The sequence below is a fragment of the Nymphalis io genome, chromosome 9 (genome assembly GCF_905147045.1).
Source record: "Nymphalis io chromosome 9, ilAglIoxx1.1, whole genome shotgun sequence".
Taxonomy (NCBI): domain Eukaryota; kingdom Metazoa; phylum Arthropoda; class Insecta; order Lepidoptera; family Nymphalidae; genus Nymphalis; species Nymphalis io.
In genome coordinates this window covers 59,907-84,326 of record NC_065896.1, presented here as the reverse complement: position 1 = coordinate 84,326, position 24,420 = coordinate 59,907, and the positions used below count along the sequence as shown (strand labels likewise).

Genomic DNA, 24,420 nt, shown 5'->3' with positions numbered 1-24,420 from the left:
GTCGATCGGTACATGTATATCTAATCGAAAATGTTGTCAATCTCATCTTATAAGTTTTGTTATAGTATAGGGATGATAAAAAAACCATCGGAACTTTATGAAAAAATATTTATTTTAGTCTTACTTGTCATGATTCATCACATTCCATTATTTACAAACCACTTCCTCTATCTCAACAAACAGTTACTGGTCGGTGGTGTTTGGACATCACCGACCAGTAACAGTGGACTCAAGCCCATAACACAAAGGAAAAACTAAGCTTTGCAATATATTATACATAATACACACATACCATATCATAGAGATATAATAATAAATATATTATTTAAAATATCATTTAGGTTAACACGTAGTTGTAAAATAAATGATGTAATAAAATTTACCAGAAACGATTAAACAAAACATAACGTGTACAATATAAATATTAAGTTAACGTATTTTCGTTGCTCGAAATCGCGTCCAACACAGCGTCGCTTCGCTTATTGTAATTAATATAAAAGTCTAAATTAGATATCTACACATATTTACAAGTGTCATGTACAATTTTACAGTACAAATAGGACGCAGTCACAATTATTCTTCACATTTTTTCTAAGATAACGTCATTTCCAACTGTAATTTAGGTATTTAACGAAAATGTCTTCTTAATTTTAATTTAACTCTACTATTATATAAATATAAAAAAACTATAATGTTGTCAAAAAAAATTCCTCATGAATACTAACTAAATGAGAATACAGCACTGAACACTAGAACGAATGAATACATTAAATGATGTGAATAAAGTTTATGTGAACGACTCGAAAGTGCGCTTGCGTGACACTCAGCCTCGTCGGCGTGAAGCTCGAGCAAAGGTCTCGGCGGCGCGCGCGGGCTGGTGACGCACGCACTGCGTCGCGCCGCCGCCCGCGCACCTCTCGAGCCGCCGCCTACTTCGCTTGTCCACCGTCTTAGCCACGCGCCTACCCAAGATGCCGAACAGCCACACCGGAGTGGGTTTCCCTCGAGTAGCAGGCCTCCTGACAACAAAATTGTAGTTCTGACTTGAAAAATAGGAGACCTAAGTAGGTAATTGTTATAGTTGTACTCACCTGGCAAAAGTTTTGTTGCAAAACGATTCCAACCTGTCAAATTTGGGTATACAACTGCTGGTCCAAAATTAACGAGATGGTTATTAGTAAAATCGAGAGTCAGGTGTGGTATGCGAACTAGAGGCCTCACGAGACCTGGTGGTAGCTCTGATACAGCTGAATTGGTTAATCGTAAAGACAGAGAGCGTTGTCGACCGAGAGCAGTGAAAGCGTCAGGAGCCACGCGTCGCATCTTACCGCTTACTTCTAAAGATCGAAGCTTAGGTGCTCGTAATGTCAAAAATTGGGAATCTAACATTTCCTTATGTATTTTAACTATCATAGCTTCTAAGTTAGGTGTGGCAGAAACTATTTCTGCAATAGGAACATCTTTAGTTTCACTAGTAGGTGATTCCAATGTCAATGACCTCAGTGAGACCAGCGCACGAAATGCGCGGGGTTCTATTGTTTCTACATTTCGTAGATTGTCCATTCTAAGATAAAGTAAACGAGTCAGACCATCAAAGAGACCGCGTTGTATTCGCACTATAGGATTTTGAGATACGTCCAGGGAAATTAGCTGTGGTAATGATGCCCACATTGCGGGTCGAAGGGAAGTGAATTTATTTCCAGCAATATCAAGAGCTCGTAAATTAGAAAGATGACGCACGTCATTTTCACCGTATGAAGTGATATAATTTCCACTAAGATTTAATTCAGTTAGATTAGCGAGAGGAAGGTGTGGTGTACCCTTAAGGCCAGTATTAGCCAACGAAAGGCGCCTCAAACGTGGAGCATTATGAAAAAGCTCTTTAAAGTTTGTTTTGATTGAATTAAAAGAAAGATCAAGGCGACGCAGTCGCGGTAGCCCTGCAAGTGTATTATCAGAAAGGACCGTGAGGGCATTATGTGATAAGCCCATCTCGTGCAGGAAAGCAGTCGCGTGAAACATGGCAGAATCAAGGTATTCAATACGATTATAAGAGAGCTCAAGACGGCGTAACGTAAACCCTACTTGAGTAAGAGCGCTACTTGGAAATAAAGCCAATTGGTTATTACTCAAATCTACATATTCTAAAACAGTGTTCTTAAAGACGTCACGAGGCAGCGCCCGCAGTTTGTTTTTATCTAAGCGCAAAAGTTTTAATCGATGTAAGCTATGAAACTGTTCTACGGACAGTTGTCCTATTCTGTTTCGAGACAAATCTAAAATCTGTAATGAAGGCATATCTGAAAAAGCACGACGTTTTATTATGCTGATGTCATTCTCATGCAAATTTAAAATATTCAAATTAGGTAACGATCCGAAAGCAGAATTATCGAGCAATGTTATTTTATTGTAAGAAAGAAAAACTTGACGAATTTGTTCACCTAGAGAATTAAAAAAGTCTCTCGATATGAATTCTATAAGATTATGCGACAAGTCTAAAATATTAATAGACGCAACTCGCCCGCCGACAAGGGATGCAATTTTATTATAACTAACATTTACTGCAAAATCAGTATCCATATTCGATACATTTGCAAAACATTTTGTTGAAAACTCGACTAAATTATTCTCTTGCAAATCCAAAACTTCTATTTTTGGAAGATCAGCAAAAGCTTCATCGGCAATGAATTCTATAACATTCCCAGTCAAACTTAAATAAACCAAGTTCCGCAAATTGTAGAAACTACGTTCGCTTATATTATTCATGCGATTATAAGATAAATCGACACTTTGTAATTCTATCAAAATCTCAAGAAATTCCGAATTAATTTTACTTATATAATTATATGACAGTCTCAGCTCTTTTAGTTTATAAGATCCGTTGGTTTTAGTTACTTCGCTGGGAAATTCTATTATTTTGTTAAAATCTAAATTGAGATATTCTAATGAAGGAAAATTTTGCATATCGTCTGACGATATAAAATGAATATTATTGTTATCTAAGCCGAGCCAAGTCAAAGCTCCTAGTGATGAGCGGGTCGATATCTCTCCGCTAAATAGAGCAGATGATAATTCTAAAATTCTTAAATACGTTAAATTGGAAAAAACTCCAGCTTCTACGTAATAAAGATCATTAAAGCTAAGCACCAGCTCGCGCAAGGGCAGCGGCGGGAAAGAACCAAGTGCTAACTGCGCCAGTCTATTCCCACGCAAACTGAGAGTAGTGAGTCCTTCAGACCACGTACCGAACAAGTCAATTACTATATAGGAGATGCGGTTATAGCCAAGATCTAAATATGTTAGTGTTCCAGGATTCAAATCTTTTAAACTAACGGGAAATGACGTTATAAAGTTCCCGGCTAATGAGAGGGTATGTAAATTAGGCGGCAATGCTCTTACTTCCTGTAACATATTGTAGGCTAGTGATAAATATCGTAAACGATTCAGCTCCCGCATACTATCAGGGAGCGTCATCAGCTCATTGTGATCTAATTCTAATCGTTCCAAGGTATGTTTAAGTACGTGTAAAGTTGATTCTGATATATGCTGCAAGTTATTGTAAGACATCGATAATTTTTCTAGCCGACCACAATCCAGTACGAACGATGGCATAGTAGTAAACTCGTTTAGATCCAGAACTAACTGTTTCAGTTGAAGATTATGATAAAACTCAAGATAGAAGCCGTCTGTGAGCTCGTTGTTACTTAGATCAAGGGAATCTATTTTGGAACGTTCGCTTCGACAAGATGTGTTTGATATTGGCTGCAATATATTGTTTCTTAGGTGAAGGTGGCGAAGTCGTGGCAATAATATCAGAGCTCTGCACGGCAGATCCGATAGTAGATTGTCAGAGAGTCGCAGCAGCGCCAGAGAGGGAGGCAGAGCGCCCGCGTCTAAATGCCTCAGTCGATTGCCATCCAGTTCCAGCTGAACTAAATATCGAAGAGACGACAAAGCATCTTCGTGTATAATACATATGTGGTTGTTACTAAGCGACAAACTTGTCAAAGACTCTGACAGACCACCCCAATCTATTTTTGGGTCCAAATCGCTTATGTAATTGCTGAAAGAAAATAAAACTTATTTAAATTATCTGCCAAATTCCATTGAATATTTTAAGCAACGAAATTATGCCGTCCTTCATATCACAAAGTAATTTATTAACTATGGTTGCTAAATAGATTTCAGTAAAATAAAAAAAAATAAGTTTTTACTTCTGTAAATTCAGCCAATTTAAAACTTTCAAGTGTCGAAGCGCTTCTATTGGTATCTCTGTGAATTCGTTGTAACCTAAATCCAGTGATGCCAGACTGGATGCCATTGATCTGTGAAGAAATTTCTTATATGTTATATAAATATAGTTTGTTAAAACTATAATACCTAAGGTACTAAAGACTTTCACTACCACTTATAATTATAACAAACATAACGTAATATGCTTACGCCATCGCAGAGGTTTCAATGTGATGCAGCCGTGAGGCGACGAGCACCAGAGTCCGCAACGCGCGCGCATCAAGCGCCGCCTCCGCCAGCGCGCCCAGCCTCGCCGCCGACACCGCCACGTGCAGCACACCGGCCTCTATTTGCACCACAAGCAAACTAAACTTTTACTTCTTATATTATTTGATTTTAAAAACTTTAGTGGTTATGTTATATAAAAGCAGAACTCGAGTGCTCTTGTAAAAATCGTGGGTGAGGCGGTGGCTAGCGTGGCCTTTTTTAACTCTTATATTTATATATATATATATATATATATATATATATATATATATATATATATATATATATATATATATATACTGTTTCACTTTTCCTTCTTTTTATTTTTAACGTGAGTTTTAAGTGAACTTTATGTTTTCACAAAAACTACGAAATTATCTTATGGCTCAGTGATGAAGGAATTCATAGGTAAATATCTTTTAAATGAATGTGCCACATGTTTATCTAGTTATTCGCGAAAAAATATCGTAAAAAGTATTCAAATTGACTTTAATATAGTTAAACAAAATGCTAAATGTATTTACCGGTGTCAGGAAAGCGATGAAATGGCACATAGTCACAGGCGAAGTGGTCAGCCCGGCAGATGCACAGCGGATTGGCGGCACAAGGTCTCGGGGAGACGGCAGGCGCAGAGATCGGGCGTGGCATCAGCACCAGCAGAGCTGCAGTCAGCACGGGCCCGACCGCACCAGCCGCGACGATGCTGCCGCAACGATACGACTCTCTCCGCCGCCATGCCCAACGCATCGCACACTGAGATTTTAAAATTCGATAATACATTTAAAAACTTTTTGTTGAAATATTAGGTCCTTACATATGAAATTGGCGTTTTGTACAGGAGGAGTATAAAGTCAATTTTTTTTTGTAAAATATATTTAATTAATCAAAGTAAGCACTGTTATTATCTATGCACTTTTTCCATCTCATAGGCGAGAATCAATAAACTCTTTGAAGGTGGTTTGGACTGCCGCATCGGAGTTAAATTTTTTTCCTTGTAAGAAGTTGTCCAAATTCTGAAAAAAATGGTAATTTGTTGGAGCAAGGCCCGGGGAGTACGGTGGATGTCGCAGAAATTTAAATTGTAGCTCATCTAGCTTAGTTGCTGTTTGTTGTGCAGTGTGTGCTCTTGCGTTGTCGTGAAGTAGCAGTGGCCTAGAGCGATTGACCAATCTCGGTTGTTTAGCAGCTAGTTCTTCCTTCATGGCTTGCAGTTGCTGACGATTGATATCTGCCGTAATCGTTTGGCCAGATTTTAGAAAGCTGTAGTAACGACACCGGCGCTAGTCCATCAAACACTCACAAGTAACTATTTCTGAGTCAATTTTCGTTCAGGACAGGGTTTGGCTGGCTCTCCAGGATTCCACCATTGCGACGAGCACTTCCAATTATATATCATATTAGTATCCACTTTTCATCATAAGTAATGATTCGATTTAAAATCCCTTCATTACATACTGGTGGTAGGGCTTTGTGCAAGCTCGTCTGGGTAGGTACCACCCACTCATCAGATATTCTACCGCAAAACAGCAATACTTGATATTGTTGTGTTCTGGTTTGAAGGGTGAGTGAGCCAGTGTAATTACAGGCACAAGAGACATAAAATCTTAGTTCCCAAGGTTGGTGGCGCATTGGCTATAAGCGATGGTTGACATTTCTTACAATGCCAATGTCTAAGGGCGTTTGGTGACCGCTTACCATCAGGTGGCCCATATGCTCGTCCACCTTCCTATTCTATAAAAAAAAAAAAAATTTTTTCGGTTGAGCAAAGTAACACAACAGTCGACGCGTGTTTGCAAGTTCGATTCACTCAATTCATGAGGTACCCATCGTTCAAGTTTTTTTACTTTCTCGATTTGCTTCAAGTGGATTAATACAGTTTTATCACTTACCTCGAAGCCTGCAGCTATCTCTGAAGTGCTTTGTGATGGATCCGCTTCCACAATAGCCTTTAATCCTTCGAGCTGTTTCTGCAGCACTGGTGCCACTGTAGAACTCGTACTCGTAAATATACCGATATTTCAGTTTTCCATTGTGCGGTAATAAGCGACGCCAAAGAAAAAAAAAATAATGAGGTAAAAACAAATGATTGACTGTTTTTAAAACTCAAATGTACCAGCTAAATGAATTTATAAATTTGAATTTGAAATTCTTAACCAGATCAAAGTGATCAGTACGACATAACGCTAATTTCATATGTAAGGACCTAATATTAAACTTATTATTAAATACAGATTAGATGTGTATGTATTTATTTAATAAAGGAGGACACAAATGGGCCGCCAAAAGATGAATCATGACCTTCCCGAGGAGTCGATAGTATATGAAATATCAATCATTCCATATACAAACTCATATATGAGTTATATATAACTTTCCTTATACGGCTGTTTGTTGTATAATAATTGACGAGTGGGAGAAACTTTGTGTAGGAGAAGGGCTGAATAAGGTAGAAATAAAACATAATTTAAGATATGTAGTATGAGTCGTTTGCTATCCCCTTTGTAATTATATTTTTGCTGTTAAAGCAATGATTATAAGAAAATTGTGAAATAAACTATTAAATATTTTGATACAATTTTACCCGCAATATTTTCAATTTTATATTAAACGTTTTGTAAAAACGGTTCAACATCTTCATAAATATTAACTAGCATTATATTTAATAGAAAACAAAGAAGAATAAAAAAAAATACTACAAATTAATTCTATAATTACTAAAGATGGTTTCGAAACATATAAACATTTATTTATGCCAAACCTTTTAGACACAAGAGTTAGTGCTTGTGTGTACGTGATTTATTGTGCTGTTTTTTAATTTAAAGTAAAGTAAAATATAATAGGAAAATATGCCCATCTACTAACTTTTCCTAGTTAATTTTTGCATCTTTATAATTATTTAATCACAAACAGATTTCCATACAACAAAAATGATATATTACACAGCGATATATTAGTAAGTTTGAATCTTTTCGTTTTCAAAATGATACAATTGCTTTCTACAAAAATAGACGGCTTTTGTTTCTTTATATTTAAACTTTATATGTATGTAGAAACGAAAATACAAAAAGATATATTTAAATATAGCATTATGTATTTAAGACGTTTATGCAATTTTCTCAACAATCAAGTATGTTATATATGTATGTATGTTATGTATGTTATACTAACGAAAGATGTCACAAAAACACTCACGCCTCGTCGCGAGACTCAATTGGATCCCACGCAATAAATTTCATTACCACTCTTAATTTCGTCTTTTGTAAATTTTATTTCACCCTCTTTATTAAATCAAAGAAAAATAATTCACTTACTTAATAAGAAACAAAATATACATTATACCTTCGATAAAGAAAATATCAAACCTGAGTTTCTTAAAGTAAAAATAGATGACACCGAGAATGGTAACGAACAATAAAATGTATTTCATATAACAAATACGGATGTTATTATGAAGCAGTTATTCGATGAAAATGTTCGATAATGCTTAACATGATACTGAAGAGAAAACCCAAGGTCATCTTTATGGTGAACGAACACAATAAGTTGTTAAAAATCGTAAACTAAATAATGATCCTTCCACACAACACACGTAGCACACGTATTCAAATTTTCTCTTTATTAATTTACATTTCCGTTTATTCGTTTTATCTAAAATTCCTAGCCCAGCTTTTCACCTTTATGTTGTCATCTCGTTGCTAACTGATTAAAATCTCAGGCAATCATTATTGGCAGCTACACCGACACGGCCAGGCATCTGGGTCTCCACTTAAGAAGTGACCTGTCATGGTTTAAGAATATCAACGAGATTAGCAAGAAAGTTCACTTCTCCCTTCATTCACTAAAAAAGTTCCAATACATGTGCCTTCCTTTCCTGTTTCGCAGGGCTCCATCCTGTCTTCTTTATGATTTTCTTTTTAGCCCTTTTACACCTAATTATCTTGAAGAGCGCTTTACTTTCTTGAACACATCTAAATGTCTTTGTCGTTCCAATGTCTAAATTCTTCCAGGTAGGATACGTGGAAGAATTTGGACAGTGGGACCTCACTCCACTGATTTCTATCTCTACTCGTTTACTGTTAATGCATCGAGACTGTAGAAATCACTAGCAAATCACATTTTATTTTTAAAAAAGTTGAAAGAGCATTTTCTTACTTTATACGTGAATGTACATACATTAATTTTTGGATCTATGTATAATGTATATTTATATAGTATTTGTGTAATATATACGTCTAATATTGTATGTAATAAAAGATATATTTGAGTATAATGTTATTTAAATGTTGTATGACTGTATGTGTCTACTGAAGGCACTAATCGATGGAATTATCTGTCTGCATTATTATTATTTATTTTTAGATGTGATGGAAGAAATCTGTGCAAGGAGTAAACATGTCTTTCATAGTAAGCTCTACTTTTATACTTTTGATATATTTTGTATAATTTTTTTTACCTCGTGATTCATTAACTAAGTATTGAACATAAGCTAAACTAACCATGCCAGGTAATTTATGTACTCGTAGTCTGAAGTCAGAAGAATTACGTTTATTTTCTTAAGAAATAGTAAAATGGCCTGAATCTACTGTTTAATATTAATTTCAGAAAAGTGACTTTACACAACGTTTACTGGCAAGTTTGCTTCTATATTAATATACATGCTTCGGACTAAAAACGACAATTTAAATAAAACGGCACAGACGTGAAACAGTGACATCCGCTGCCACATAAAAACCGATGAGAGAACTCATTCCACTCGCTCGCCGAAACCCACGCCGCACCCGCTCTTCGCCTCCGCGCCGAACACAAAATTATTTGGAATTCTCGTCCCTTTTACATTCGTAGGAGCGAGATTATGTTGACACGCGCTGTATAAGTAATGCGAGGCTTAGCTGAATTAGCATCGCGGCCTGAATGCTGACTCGCTTCAGTAACGGTGGAAGACAACCAAAACTGGTGGTAGGGCTTTGTGCAAGCTCGTCTGGGTAGGTACCACCCACTCATCAGATATTCTACCGCAAAACAGCAATACTTGATATTGTTGTGTTCCGGTTTGAAGGGTGAGTGAGCCAGTGTAATTACAGGCACAAGGGACATAAAATCTTAGTTCCCAAGGTTGGTGGCGCATTGGATATGTAAGCGATGGTTGACATTTCTTACAATGCTAATGTCTAAGAGCGTTGGTGACCACTTACCATCAGGTGGCCCATATGCTCGTCCGCCTTCCTATTCTATAAAAAAATCTGCCTCGGCTGCTACTTCGGGTTTGGTTTTCTAAGCAATTAGCCGTCATTCAGCAAATACAGGCCGAGGCTAGTCTTCGGGAAGTAAATGCAAGTTTCAGAGATATGATAATGGCCAGCCAAGAAACCAGTTTTCGGCGTACGAAGGCCAACCTCATTGAAAGATTTTAATAAATACAAGCTAGCCAGGGATCCTTACGAATGATGCTGGAATAACAGCTCTCGAAGAAAAGTTAAAACATCTGAAAAGAGAGCTGGATAGGATATAGAATGTAGGTACGTTATTATATACATACTTATAACACTAATAATATAATTAACAATTATTTGCTTTTTAATATATCTAATGTTGTGTCACAAGGCTGTCACCGCGTCGTTATACTTATATAGGTTTAAGAATTTATGTTTAATTAAGCTTAATGATGATACAATACAAACAGTTCGATGACTTTTACGTGCTTGTAAGCAAGTAAGTGTGACGTCATGGGGTCGAGGAACGGTTATTAACCTTTAATCGCAATAAAGCTCGATGTCACGTGTCACACTAAAGCTATTTAGCCACCGTAACCTCTGGGACACTGAGGAGTATTTTGCTTGTATTCTTCTTTCTTAAAACGTCAGTGTTAAATAAAAATTCAAATGACATATACGAAGATACACGTAACGGATAAAATGATATGTTTTTTTATCAAACATTTTTGAAATAAATATAAATGATTTTGTTTAGAAACTAAGTTAATTTGATATGGATGAAAATGATCGGAATAACAATTGCTTTACAGCATAATTATTGCAATCATCGTCTTTATCTACTTAGGGTCACTGCAGATTGTAAGTCCAAGAAGTTTTCAAACGAGCGGCCGCCTGCTCCCTTTAGCTGTCTCTGGGGATGCCTTTGCTGGTTGGTCAGTTTATCGTCAAAATACGAGTTGTTGAGAAGCTAATTGTATTGGAGGATGAAATAAAATGAAAGACGAAATGAATTTAAATAAAATTAACGACTTTATAGTTGATACCACGGCGAGGGAACGATCGCCTCCAGGCCGTTAAATAACAAACAATATTTATACAAATAATTTTGATTTAAATATATAACTTCCTTCTGTAATTTTCTAAATTTTACTGAATTTAAGCAATACAATTCAATTCCTATTTGTAATGGCAGGTTCCTTGACTTAATAATAGGCAACTCTGATTGTATAGTCAATCGATGTCTCTTTCCTTTGGTAGTAGAAGACCACCATCACCCTGCATTGCAGATTCAGGTCACCACAGAGACATCTCATCTCTCTTTACAATCATCGCAACGTACAATACGTTTGTTTCGACATGCTAACTACGATGCTATCAATGACGCTTTGGCTCAAGTGGATTGGTATGATACACTTCATGAATGTGAAATTTCTCATGCAGTTGATACATTCTATAATGTCATCAATTCGATAATTTCTAATCATGTCGGCGTCAAAGTTATTAAGTATGTCGAAAACTACCCGTGTTGGTACTCGAGGGCCTTGATAAAAATCATTTCAGAAAAATTGAAATATCATTGAAAATGGAAGATATATAAAAGGTTAGTTGACTACGACTCATTTAGTATACTAAGAGACCGCCAAAAATTAGAGCAAATCAGATGTTATGATTATTATATTTATAAAGCTGAGTTAAAAATACGCAGTAATAGTAAATATTTTTGGTCATTTGTAAAATCTAAGAAATCATCTTTTGGTCTACCTAATAATCTATTGTTAATGAATCGTACTGCTTGTGGGGGGAGAGATGTATGCTCACTTTTTAATTATTATTTTCAATCCGTTTATGAGAAGTCAGTCGCCTCTCCAACACTTAAATGTTCTTCTGGTAGTAATAGTAATTTGGATATTGGACATATAGAACTGTCTGTAGCCACTGTTGAAAAGTATCTGGAAAGGTTGGATCTTAATAAAGGATATGGCCCTGATGAAATCCCACCAATATTTCTAAAACTTTGTTACAGATCACTTGCTTATCCAATTTTTATTCTGTTTAAAAAATCACTACGTAGCGGTGAAATTCCGAAAATTTGGGAGAGATCATTCCCATCTATAAATCTGGAGATAAACATATTATCCGTGCAGTGACGGAGAAAGAATACATTTCACTGCCCCTCTCTTTCCCATGGGTGTCGTAAGAGGCGACTAAAGGATATCTGAGCGACCATCTGGTCATCTGGTGGTAGGATGTTAACATCCGCCTGGCTTGTTACCACCGTACGCAGGGTGAAAAACTCGTGAAGTGGCTTGTAGCCGCGTTTCGAGGTTAGCCAGCGTACAGCCAGTGCCCGAGCGAGTATTGCCGCGATGGGTGTTGGTCCAGTGGAGACGGCTGTTGAACCAATGCCGGGGGAAACTGTATTGACCTGCCGGACAGGGAGACCTGAAGATACGGCTGTTCCGCTGGCCGCCCGTGGCATAGTACAGGGGACCGAGCATGCCTAACCAGCTCGCATAATCTCGGGGTGGACCGTCGTGCCGGTTGGTGACCGGAAGGTGGGGTCACGGCGGCCACTTCCAGGGTGGTTCGGGGGCCCTTCCGTCCGGCGGATCAGTATATTTTCCCCTTTTGGCAACCATTTGGGAAAACACGCCTCCATACTTTGCCCATCCCTATCGTGGCAATACGTCGCTCGCTTCACGTCTCTTTTCCTTATTTTTCCAAATGGTAGCGCAACTAAGAAATAACGGTCAGCGGTGCACACCCCCACCATACCCACGCTGTTTGAGGTCGAGTTCTCTAACATCCGAGGACTCCACGCTAACCTCAACGCTGTCCACCACCATCTCGAGACAGCACGGCCAGCAATGTTGTTTCTCACGGAGACGCAAATACTCCGCCCTGCCGACACCAGCTACCTTAACTATCCCGGCTACATGCTTGAAGAATCTTTTCAAGCGAAAGCCGGAGTATGCTTGTTCGTCAGGGCGGATGTTTGTTGTCACCGATTGCGCTGCTTGGAGGACCCCTCCTTCTCCATGTTGGTGGTACGTGTGGACCTGGTTCATCAGAGTCGAGTCTACGTGTGCCTCTATAGATCCCACAATGGTGACTTGGAGACAAGCCGATTATTTGACCATCTTAGTCGGGTGGCAGATGCTGCGCAAGAGCAGTTTCCTAACGCGGAATTGGTGTTTTTGGGGGATTTTAATGCTCACCATGAATCATGGTTAAAATCTCTCAAAACTGACCATGCTGGAAGAACTGCTCATGCTTTTGCTCTCACACACGACTTGACCCAACTGGTTGATCAGCCCACCAGGATCCCAGACATTGATGGGCAAGCGCCTTCTCTACTGGATCTTCTGCTGACTTCTCACCCGGTGGAATATCAGGTTGTGGTTCAAGCTCCACTTGGTTCTTCGGATCACGGCCTTATATCTACCAAAGTGCCACAGGCCAAGCTGCCGCCATCAGCGGTATGCAAACGTTGCGTTTGGCACCACTATAAGTCGGCAGATGGGACGGTATGCGTGATTACTATGCGTCAGTCCCTTGGAAGGAACGTTGCTTCAGTGGGAATGACCCGACAGCTAGTGCCGCTGCTGTTGCTGATGAGATCATGTTAGGAATGGAATACTACATTCCTAGCTCAGATCTCATCAATAGGGGTACGCGTAACCGTTTGTTCACTCCTGAATGTGCCGACGCTGTATCATCTAAGCAGGCGGCATATCGCGCGTGGATCAACGGCTGCATTAGCGGGGCATCTAACATTGACTCACTGAAAGCAAACTACAATAAAAATTCCAAGTCCTGTAGGAAGGCATACACGAGAGCAGATGCACAGCGCATTGTACAGATTGGTCATGACCTTATTTCGCATCCTAGGGGCTCCCGTCGCTTCTGGCGTCTGACCAAGTCTGTGCAAAACAATTTCTGCCAACCTTCGCTGCCACCGCTCAGAAATCCGGACGGATCGCTAGCTCACAGTCAGCAGGAGAAAGCCGACCTCCTGGCTAAACTCTTTGCCGACAACTCTGTGATCGATGATTGTAGTGCGCAGCCACCAACAATGCCTTCATGTGGCCACACGATGCCTGACATCAAAATCAGGCAACGTGATGTGCGTGCGGAGCTCACTTGATATACGGAAAGCTAGCGGTCCCGATGGAATACCAGCCATTCTGCTGAAGAAGTGCGCGGCGGAGCTGTCTCCTGTGTTAACGCGCCTGTTCCAACTTTCTCTCTTTTCGGTATGTGTGTCGGAGGCTTGGAGAAGAGCTAATGTGCAAGTGCTTCCCAAAAAAGGGGATCGGTCTGACCCGGCAAATTATCGACCAATAGCTATCACCTCAGTACTTTGTAAGGTGATGGAACGGATTCTAAACAACCAACTGATCCATTACCTAGAAGATCACTGTCTAATTAATGATCGTCAGTACGGGTTTCGACCAAAACGGTCCACAGGTGATCTTCTAGCGTACGTAACACACCTCTGGGGTGAAGCTATCGACAAGCATGGAGAATCGTTGGCTGTCAGCCTCGATATCTCCAAGGCTTTCGACAGGGTCTGGCACAGAAGTCTTCTCTCCAAGCTACCGGCATATGGTCTGCCTGCTCAGCTATGCACCTGGATTGCCAGCTTCCTACACAAGCGTAGCCTTCGTGTTTTAGTAGATGGTTGCGCTTCACAATTCTATGTAATGAATGCTGGGGTCCCCCAGGGATCTGTGCTATCTCTCACACTCTTTCTTTTGCATATCAATGATATGCTCTCTCTTGGGAACATACATTGCTATGCAGATGATAGTACAGTGCATAGTGGATACCACGGACGCGCAGTGGCTGGGCGGGCGGAAACTGAGGAGAGGCGGGAGAATCTTGTCATTGAACTCGATAGGACGTTAGAGCTCATCGCCAAATGGGGTTCTGATAATCTTATTGAGTTTAATGCCAAGAAAACACAGGTATGCGCTCTCACAGCGAAAAAAGTCACCATTTTACCCTTATCCCTCCCTCTGTGGCACACCGCTGATGATACAAAGCAAAATCGCCATGCTGGGGATGGACGTTCGCTGCGACCTTAGTCCAAGGGATTACATCGAGGCTATTATAAAAACAGCTTCACGGAAACTCGGAGTTCTGAACAAGGTGCGGCGTTTTTTCACGCCTCAACAACTGTGCCTGTTATACAAGACACAGGTACGGCCTTGCGTTGAATATTGCTCGCACCTTTGGGCTGGCTCCGCTAAGTACCTACTGGAGGCCTTGGACCGGTTGCAGCGACGTGCAGTACGCATTATTGGCGACGTAAAGGTCACAAACACCCTTGAACCTTTACAATTGCGTCGCGAGATAGCAGCACTGAGCGCTTTCTATCGACTGTATCACGGCGAGTGCTCTGAGGAATTATTCTCTCTAATTCCTGCTTCCCCCTTCCTTCTTAAGTCCACGCGAGCTGGTTCTCGATGTCACCGCGTAACTGTGACATCAATTCCATCGCGCACAAAGAAATTTGGCAACTCCTTTCTTTGTCGCACTACCAAAAAATGGAATTCCTTACCAGCTCACGTGTTCCCCTCCTCTTACAACCCGGGTTCCTTCAAACGAGGCGTGAAGAGGCATCATGCGGGCCGGCAAGGCGGGGACGGCTAGTACAGAATATTCTTCCCGACTGTACTGGCCGTCGTCGCGTTTGGACTCTACTACCACTTACCAACAGGTGGAGTAGAGTCATTTGCCATCGGAGCGGGGCATAGAAAAAAAAAAAATAACGTTCAGAACTATAGGCCAATATCCAAATTGTGTACAATTGCAAAATTGTTTGAGAAAATTATCTATGACAGTATCTTTCCCTTCGTGAGGGGTACATTGATTAATGAACAACATGGTTTTGTGAATAGAAGATCTACTGAGACAAATGTATGTGAGTTGACACATCATGTTGCCATGGCTATGGATAGGGGCTGTCAGGTTGACGTTGTGTATACTGACTACTCTAAGGCTTTTGACAAAATATCTCATACAATCTTATTGCATAAACTAGAGCAATTTTGTGTACATGGCGACCTGCTTCGTTGGTTATCCTCATACCTTCGCAACAGAAGTCAAGCGGTGACGATCAAGGGCTACCTCAAGGGTGTACCTCAGGGCTCTCACCTCGGTCCGTTATTATTTAATATTTTTGTAAATGATATTCATAAAATTTTTGATCATACATCTATACTGTTGTATACCAATGATATGGAAATCTTTAAATTTATTGCTAATCCTTCGGATTGTAGCCTTTTGCTAAATGATCTATATAAGTTGTGTAACTATTGTAACGAAAACTCACTGAACTTAAATATTAAGAAATGTTGCATTATTTCTTTTACACGTAAGTCAAATCCAATAACTTTTAATTACATACTGAATAATGACAATATTACCCGAGTAACTGAGGTGAGCGACTTGGGGATATACCTAGACAGCAAATTAACATTTAAATTCCATATAGATTATATAGTTGCCAAGGCATTTCGAATGCTTGGCTTTATACTCAGGGTTAGTAAAGATTTTAAAAATTACACAACCTTTGTTCTTTTATATAATTGCTTTGTCCGGTCATTGCTGGAATATGGTTCTGTAGTCTGGAATCCACAATATAAAACTTATATTGATACAATAGAAAAAATTCAACATAAATTTGTTAAATATCTTAATTCTAAATGTTTCACTCTGAATCGTAATCCACCTAAAATCATTTCCTTACTGGATCGTCGTACAATGCGAGATCAAAGTTTTTTATTTAAAATAATTCATAACTTGAATGATAGTCCATATCTTTTAAGCGAAATTCACTTTAGATGTAAAAAAGTGAACACACGCAATAGTGCTTTATTCCACTTACCCTCCACTCGAACCAATTATGCTCAAAATGAATTTATATATCGCTCTTGTAAGAGCTACAATAGGAAGTTTATTGCCTTGGACATGTTTTCTTGTACGCTCAATACATTTAAAAAAAGAGTTTGTGTGCATTTGTCAACTTAGTCAATGTTTTTATTTTATCTATTTATTGTTTTGCTGTTGTTAACTGTTTAAATCTTAATAATTATTATTTATAATTTACAAAATTGCTTGTTTACTGTCATACATGAATTAGTTTTAAGTGGAAACTTGATTGGTGTGTGATCGAGTTAATTTGTTGTATAATGTATGTGGTAATGTATGTGTATACTGTTTGTTTCCCAAATATAATAAAAAAAAAAAATAACATGTTTTTTATTACATGTCAGTCGGTGAGTAAGCCAAAGAATTTCAACATAATATACAACAGTAAAGGGAAAACAAATACAAAATCTGTGCAAATGTAACTTATATGTTGGCAAGAGTAACAAGTATCTAAATCAACAGCCGCCTGTTGATTGACAAAAATGTGCACGTATCGGCCAACAGGACCGCGCAATCCTCATATATATGAGGTTACGCGATGTCTTGGGGGTGGATCGGGGTCGGAAATTTGAAACGCATCACGTAATTTTTATCAGTTGTGACCTTTTTGTAATGCGAGTGGGTGGATTTATTGAACCTTCATGAGTTTCGTATGCAATGACGCATCGCGGAATAGAATCATATGAGAAGTAAAAATAAAATAAAAAATAACAAACGATTAAAATGTCGGTATTTATAAACTACAAATACGTTATTATAAGTCCTATTTCATAATCTTTTTAATGTACATATATTTATTCTGAACAGTTTTGCTTCTATTTCACGTTTATTTACGTAGAAAGCATTTTCTTACTGACAATTCTCATAAAAGGCATTCAACCAAATTGTATTTATATGAATTGTTCTCCACTAACGAACCCTTTCCCTTCCAATGCTCACGGTATTGATGAACAGGCTTGTCTCATTTATTGAGGCAAATTGATCGCTTCAGACGAAGGACCTGGCGGAAGATCCATATCTACAAATTCATCTCGTCATCTCATCGGTGAGGCTCAGGTTCCTCTCGTTAGGAAGGTTTGAAGGCTACTCCACCGCGTTGTTCCAATGCAGATTAGTAGATACACATGTTGCAGATTTTCAGACCACACATGTGCATATTTTTCGTCACGATGTTTTTATTCCCCTTTCGAATAAGAGATGAATTGTAAACACAAATTAAGCACTTCAAAACTTAGTATTGGCTGCCTGTTTTCGAACCCGCAGTCATCGGTTAAGATTCACGTGATCTAACCACTGAGCCCTATCGGTACTTTAAATAGTTAAGCACGTCCGTTATTTGATTCTAACAATAGATTAAATATCACAGATTGCATATTAAATTAAGATTGCATTGACAATTCAACAGCGCTTTAAGGATATTGTAAAGCGCTGCCGGCCATGGGTCGCCCTAATTAAGTATTCATACTTGACTCAATTATTAAACGATCCAACCTTAATGTTTATCTTTATGGACAGGATAATTCGCGTTTAACCACGTTTCGTAGAGACAGGGTCCCAAAATTATATATATTTTTATAAATCTTTGATCGAATTTAATAAGTCGTTTGGTCCTATAAATTTAATTATAATTATACTTTAGTTGGGTCATTTTACATCTTAAAGTAAAAAGCAAAGTCTAAGCAGTCTATATATATCCAGATATCAGATCCAGACTCATGCAGATATCATTCGACATTTTGCTTCACCGAGATATTAATTATAAGCACAAATAAAGAACATAGCATTGCGTGGTGCATATTCGGAATTAAACTCACTATCTTCAGTTAATGTTCACCTGTTCTAACCAGTGGGCCATGTGGGCCATTCTGCTCTTATTTTAAGTCTATCTGTTTATTAGACGAATGTTGACTTAAGATGATAATTTATTTAAATACTACAAGCATATTTTAGTGACGCAATCATTTTAATTTTATTATCCTGAATCAAAAATAAGAGTGAAGTAAGTCAGGCAGGTTTGTAAGCAGAGGGCTCCATACATTACATATATTAAATCATCCACACGTCAAAGGTATCCTGTAGTGTCAGTAGTGCTTCTGTATATGAAGCAAAACCAAAACGTGGACAGTTCACTCAACTTATGTTTCTACAGGACAATGGATATTATAACTATTAGCATTCAATGATCAATTATTTTACTAAATAACAATTCAATATAGGTTCTGGTTTGATCTACATACTCGTATCGCACATACATACGTAAGGCGTATAGAGGCGTACAGAGGCGTAGGACTCGGGCCGACTCAGCCGCAGTGTCGCTCTTCACGCGGTTCTGGTGTAGTCATTAATTTTGTCTCGGAGGAGCTCGCGAGGGCTTGTAGCGCTTACGTGTGTTGTTGGATGTTTACGAGGCAAATTAAATTAACGGTCTCAACAACTTTGTGGCTCGATGAAAGAGATACGCATTGAAGCTAATCATTTGTTACCAATAATGAATTATACAAAGCTAAGCTTACGTAAAGCAACAACTAACTTTTAAATGTTCGCAATATTTTATTTTTTATATCGAATTCGAAACTAAATACACACAGAAATATAAAAAAAATCAAAATAATGTACAAAGAGCGGACGTGACGCTAAGACAATCTCTTCCAGACAATCATTGTACAGAGGACTCGAATTATATAAATGAGACGCTGATACTACAATCTAATTTAAATAAACGAGTACTTATTAGTATGTATATCGCTGTACCTAAACATCTTTCCCTTTTTTATTTAATGACAAAGTATTTAAACATTAAAAAGTAGAGAATAGGCTTTGTAGGTTTTTACAGTTGATTCCTTAATTTATATTGAATAGGTAACCGCAGGTTATTTTACAATATAAAGGACCCTTTTACGCAAAGTACACTGAACTTACCTGCCGCCCACTACTACCACGTAGCACGGCTGTGCCGCGATGTCCCTTTTTGTATATGATGATGATGACGTTTCGCGTTTAATTAGCTTCTTGTAACTTTTATTAAATATTTTCGCTATACTATAAAGAAAATTTTTGAAATACTACTTTACTGGTGGTAGAGCTTTGTGCAAGCTCGTCTGGGTAGGTACCACCCACTCATCAGATATTCTACCGCAAAACAGCAGTACTTGGTATTGTTGTGTTCCGGTTTGAAGGGTGAGTGAGCCAGTGTAATTACAGGCACAAGGGACATAAAATCTTAGTTCCCAAGGTTGGTGGCGCATTGGATATGTAAGCGATGGTTGACATTTCTTACAAATGCCAATGTCTAAGGGCGTTTGGTGACCACTTACCATCAGGTGGCCCATATGCTCGTCCGCCTTCCTATTCTACAAAAAAAAAATACTAAATTGCTAAACCTTTAAAGTAATAAACGGCTCGTATGTCGATAATTATTTTAGAACAAGTCTTCATTAAAACTATTCGTTCCAAATTGTAAAGTAGGTACATACTCGTATGTAATACCGCGATCTCTCTGACACTCGATACACGTCCATGGTATCGACAATAATAAATAATACGAACGTCAGGCCGCGGTAAGCAGTGGAGTACAATATATCACTGTCTGACAGAGTTCTCATTGAAAATGGAAGGCGGGAGGTGTTACGATACGATACAGGCCTACTATTGCTTTCGATCGCGGCTGACGAAAACTTTTGTAGAGCTCAGTACAAACGCATATCACAACGATAAATTGATAAAGGCCTTGCCTTCCTTCCAGGTCGGAAACGTACTTGCAGGCCCTCCGGTGTTGCAGATGTCCATAAGCGGACGTAGTCACTTTCGATCAGGTAAGCCTCCTGTCCGTTTTAAAATAAATAAAAAATTTAGCTCACACATATAGTATTTTTTGTCAATCCTTGAAATTATACTTCAAATTATAATATTAAGTAACTATTTATATACTATATTTTATGATACGAAATATGCTTTAAATATTCATATTATTTTAATTTAAGTTTTGAACCAATATAACTGACGTATTAATCTGTAAAACCACGATGTGCGGTGGTGATCATTTAACATCAGGTGATAAAAATAAAATAAAAAAAATATAGAGATCGAACTTTGAAGTGTTTATACCAAAACCTTTTATTTTCTTAATCGAGTAAGATAGTTTCCGGGTAGTGTACACGTTGTACGCCGGGTAGTGTGTAAGTTACAATCTAGTTACTATGGCAACAAATTCGTAAGGTTATTTCGTTACAACAATTTCGTTACGGGCAATTATTTTAAAAACTCACCAGTTGTTAAATTGATTTGTTAAACTCAAATAAATGGTAAGATAGAATTTTTACAAGTAAAATATTTTATTTCAGTTAAAATGAATAATTTCGGGGCTCGAAAGTGCTCGACTTACATATGTAAAAGGTAAATGTCGCTACAATGTTCACAAATTACACAAAAGGAATGACAAATCAGAGCGAACAAAACGTTTGGACGTATGCAAGGACCTGAAGATTCAAATGTAAATCTGAGTATGTGTTTAGCATGGCCTTGTAGAATATTCACCGGATAAACTATATGGATCTACAAAATCAGAACGCTAGTGTGCGTAGAGCTACGCACTCTGAATAATCAAATGTCTGTAACGCCAACTAACTACGATCTAACACATTTATATAATATCCTAGCTGTTATCCATCCACTTAAATCATCGTAAAGTTAGTTTTAGTAACATTGTTCTTTGTAAATGATTTAAAAAAAGTACCCACTGTCATACCTAAATGGGTCACGACGTCATTAACTTCACAACCGCAATTTTCATTAGAATCCGTCCAGCTTGTCCACTAGTGAGAAGTTGAATATAATTATTTATTATTTATTAAAATACTACTTCTTACAAAATATATTAAATCTCATCGAATTAATTACTCGTACATATGTTAAAACCCGTTAATCTATCTAACGAATGTAATTCCATATTATACAAAATTATACCTCACTTCTGTCTCATTATACTAAGATTAGCAAATCTGCTCAATGCGATAATAGTGGAAGTTGGCAATGAATATTAATTAGACGACGTGACGCGTGCTTCCGAAAGCGTGCTAGCGAGTTAGCGCCGCGTCTCCGCCGCGGGTTCGGTTCGCAGTAACCGGCTACTTGCGCGCACACAAGCAACTGCACTATAGTTACAAGTTTTCCAGTGAATGGGGCTCGCAGGTATGACAAGCGAAATCATTGATTAATATTATGGAGTTTTGTATTAGTTGAGGTTGTTAGACACGTAAATCTTGACCGATGATTGCGGGTTTAAAGACAGGCATGTACCACTGAATTTTAATGTGCTTAATTTGTGTTTACAATTTACCTCGTGTTTGAAGGAAAAGGAAAACATCACGAGGAAACCTGCATGCGTCGGTTAAAAATAGCAATCGCATTATAGCAGCGTGAATCTCCAAACATTTTCCACAGAAGAAGAGCAGGCCTCGGCCCGGCTGAGGGACATTTACAGGTTGTTACTTTTTTTGTAAAAAAAGTAAAAAAAGCCGAGATGTCCCAGTGAAACAGCCGAGATGGCCCAGTGGTTAGAACGCGTGAATCTTATCCGATGATCGTGGGTTCAAACCCGGGCAAGCACCACTGTATTTTCATGTGCTTAATTTGTGATTATAATTCATCTCGTGCTTAACGGTGAAGGAAAACATCGTGAGGAAACCTGCATGTGTCTAATTTCATTGAAATTCTGCCACATGTGTATTCTACCAACCCGCATTGGAGCAGCGTGGTGGAATAAGCTCCACAACCTTCACCTCAAAAGGGAGAAGAGGCCTTATCCCAGCAGTGGGACATTAACAGGCTGTTACTGTTACTGTACTTTTTTTGTATGTCGCTTCATCAGGGTGCGTTCTTCCACCAATATCCATTGACATTAGTACGGCACGAAGTGTTATTGCTCATACTTTCAATACACCGCCACCTATGCGACCTGATATTTTATGTAATTTACTTTTCACTTTCTACCGTATGGTATATAATATATATGTATGTATAGGTACTATATACATTCCACTTGGTACAGAGGTCATGCCCTAAATAAGCAACAAGATGTCTAGAATTATAATGAATCGTGGCCGTTAATAAAGTTAATTACTTCGGCCGTAAGTTCGCCATATCATGGCGTTTTAATTTCCTTCGACTGCATGATAACATTGACTGAAGAGATATTTTCAATTAATGAGATTTGAGTTTTACGATAACAACTGGGTCGTACATATTTATTAATACTAAATTTGTAATATATTCATGTGTACAAAGAAGTACAATGGCAAAATGCATACAAATGGGCTACCTGACGGTAAATTGTCACCACCACCCATAGACATTGGCATAGTAAGAAATATTGATCATCCCTTACATTGCCAATGCGTAATCAATTAAGGGAACTGTTATGTTATGTTCCTCGTGCCTCTTGTTACACTGGCTCACTCACCCTTCAAACTGGAATGCAACAATACTAAGAACTGCAGTTTTGCTGTAGAATATCTGATGAGTGAGTGGTACCTAGCCAAAAAAGCTTACACAGAGCTGACCCTACCACCCTACCACCGTATAAATATATGTTTTTTTTTATAGAATAGGAAGGTGGACGAGCATATGGGCCACCTGATGATAAGTGGTCACCAAACGCCCTTAGACATTGGCATTGTAAGAAATGTCAACCATCGCTTATAGCCAATGCGCCACCAACCTTGGGAACTAAGATTTTATGTCCCTTGTGCCTGTAATTACACAGGCTCACTCACCCTTCAAACCGGAACACAACAATATCAAGTATTGCTGTTTTGCGGTAGAATATCTGATGAGTGGGTGGTACCTACCCAGACGAGCTTGCACAAAGCCCTACCACCAGTAGATATGTGCTTAAAATATCCCTTATTAGTCGTTATTTTATTAAAACACTCACGAGTTGAGATGTTGTAGCTGTATTCCACTTTGCCGGAACCAAATGAAATTAAATCTAAAAGAGGACTTGTTCAAAAATAGTTTTCCGTTTGCTTTTAATGTGTTATCGTAAAAATATAGAAAAAAAATCGTCTTAATTCTGAGATACATATTAGAGCAATATATAAGTGGTCTTACATGATAATAAAATGCACTAAATTATTCAATGCAATAGTGATTTATTTATGAAAAAACGATAAACTCGCGCCAATAAGTTTGAATCTCGAACGACCTCCCGTCTGATCTATGTCAGTCCACTGATTGCACGACCCACGCGTAGAGCTTACTTCAATAAATCATATATTCATTTTGTCAAACACATCTCACTAGCGCTTACACATATTATCCTTCCAGATTATAAAATTATATTAATATATTGCCGATGCATTAAAACACTGTGTTATTTATTTTGAATATGAATCACATGTTGTTATACATAGTTTTCAAATTATATTATAACGTATAAAAATATAATGTAATGTAATAAGGAAAGAAATTTTAAGCAGATATTATAAACACTTTAAATAACTCCTAACGAGTTTTAACATGTTTTATTATTACAAATAAAACATAGTTTCTTGTTATTAATATATTTTTGGACCATTAATATGTATAACAACGTTTTGTTACCGAATAAAATTGTTTACTTACGATCTTAATCGAGACCTCCGCAATAAACTTTAACCATAACCATCATTGAAGTCAACACAAGCTACCGAGTCAGTACGCGTGTACTACGAGTACGAGTGCTACAACAGCTACAGCGCACCGTCACGTGACACAGCCACTACGCTCAGCG

The 24,420-nt window shown here is 38.2% G+C and overlaps 1 protein-coding gene across 1 annotated transcript; it reads right to left on the bottom strand.

Annotated features, from left to right (window-relative positions):
* Positions 1-685: 685 nt before the first annotated feature.
* LOC126770985 (chaoptin-like) lies at positions 686-24,420 on the bottom strand. Its single transcript, XM_050490623.1, has 6 exons — positions 24,273-24,420; positions 5,025-5,253; positions 4,444-4,579; positions 4,215-4,325; positions 1,092-4,063; positions 686-1,019 (listed from the first exon to the last, which is right to left on the bottom strand). Exons 2-6 carry the CDS (start codon positions 5,245-5,247, stop codon positions 721-723), a joined length of 3,741 nt encoding a protein of 1,246 aa, XP_050346580.1. The 5' UTR covers positions 5,248-5,253; positions 24,273-24,420; the 3' UTR covers positions 686-720.

Excerpts from the sequence above, each read along its gene's own strand:
- LOC126770985 (XM_050490623.1), bottom strand. The coding sequence starts at position 5,247 with ATGCGTTGGGCATGGCGGCGGAGAGAGTCGTATCGTTGCGGCAGCATC. Across the intron at positions 4,064-4,214 it reads AATTGGCTGAATTTACAGAA|CAATTACATAAGCGATTTGG; the intron begins GTAAAAACTTAT and ends ATTTTCTTTCAG. Across the intron at positions 1,020-1,091 it reads TGCAACAAAACTTTTGCCAG|GAGGCCTGCTACTCGAGGGA; the intron begins GTGAGTACAACT and ends TTTTGTTGTCAG.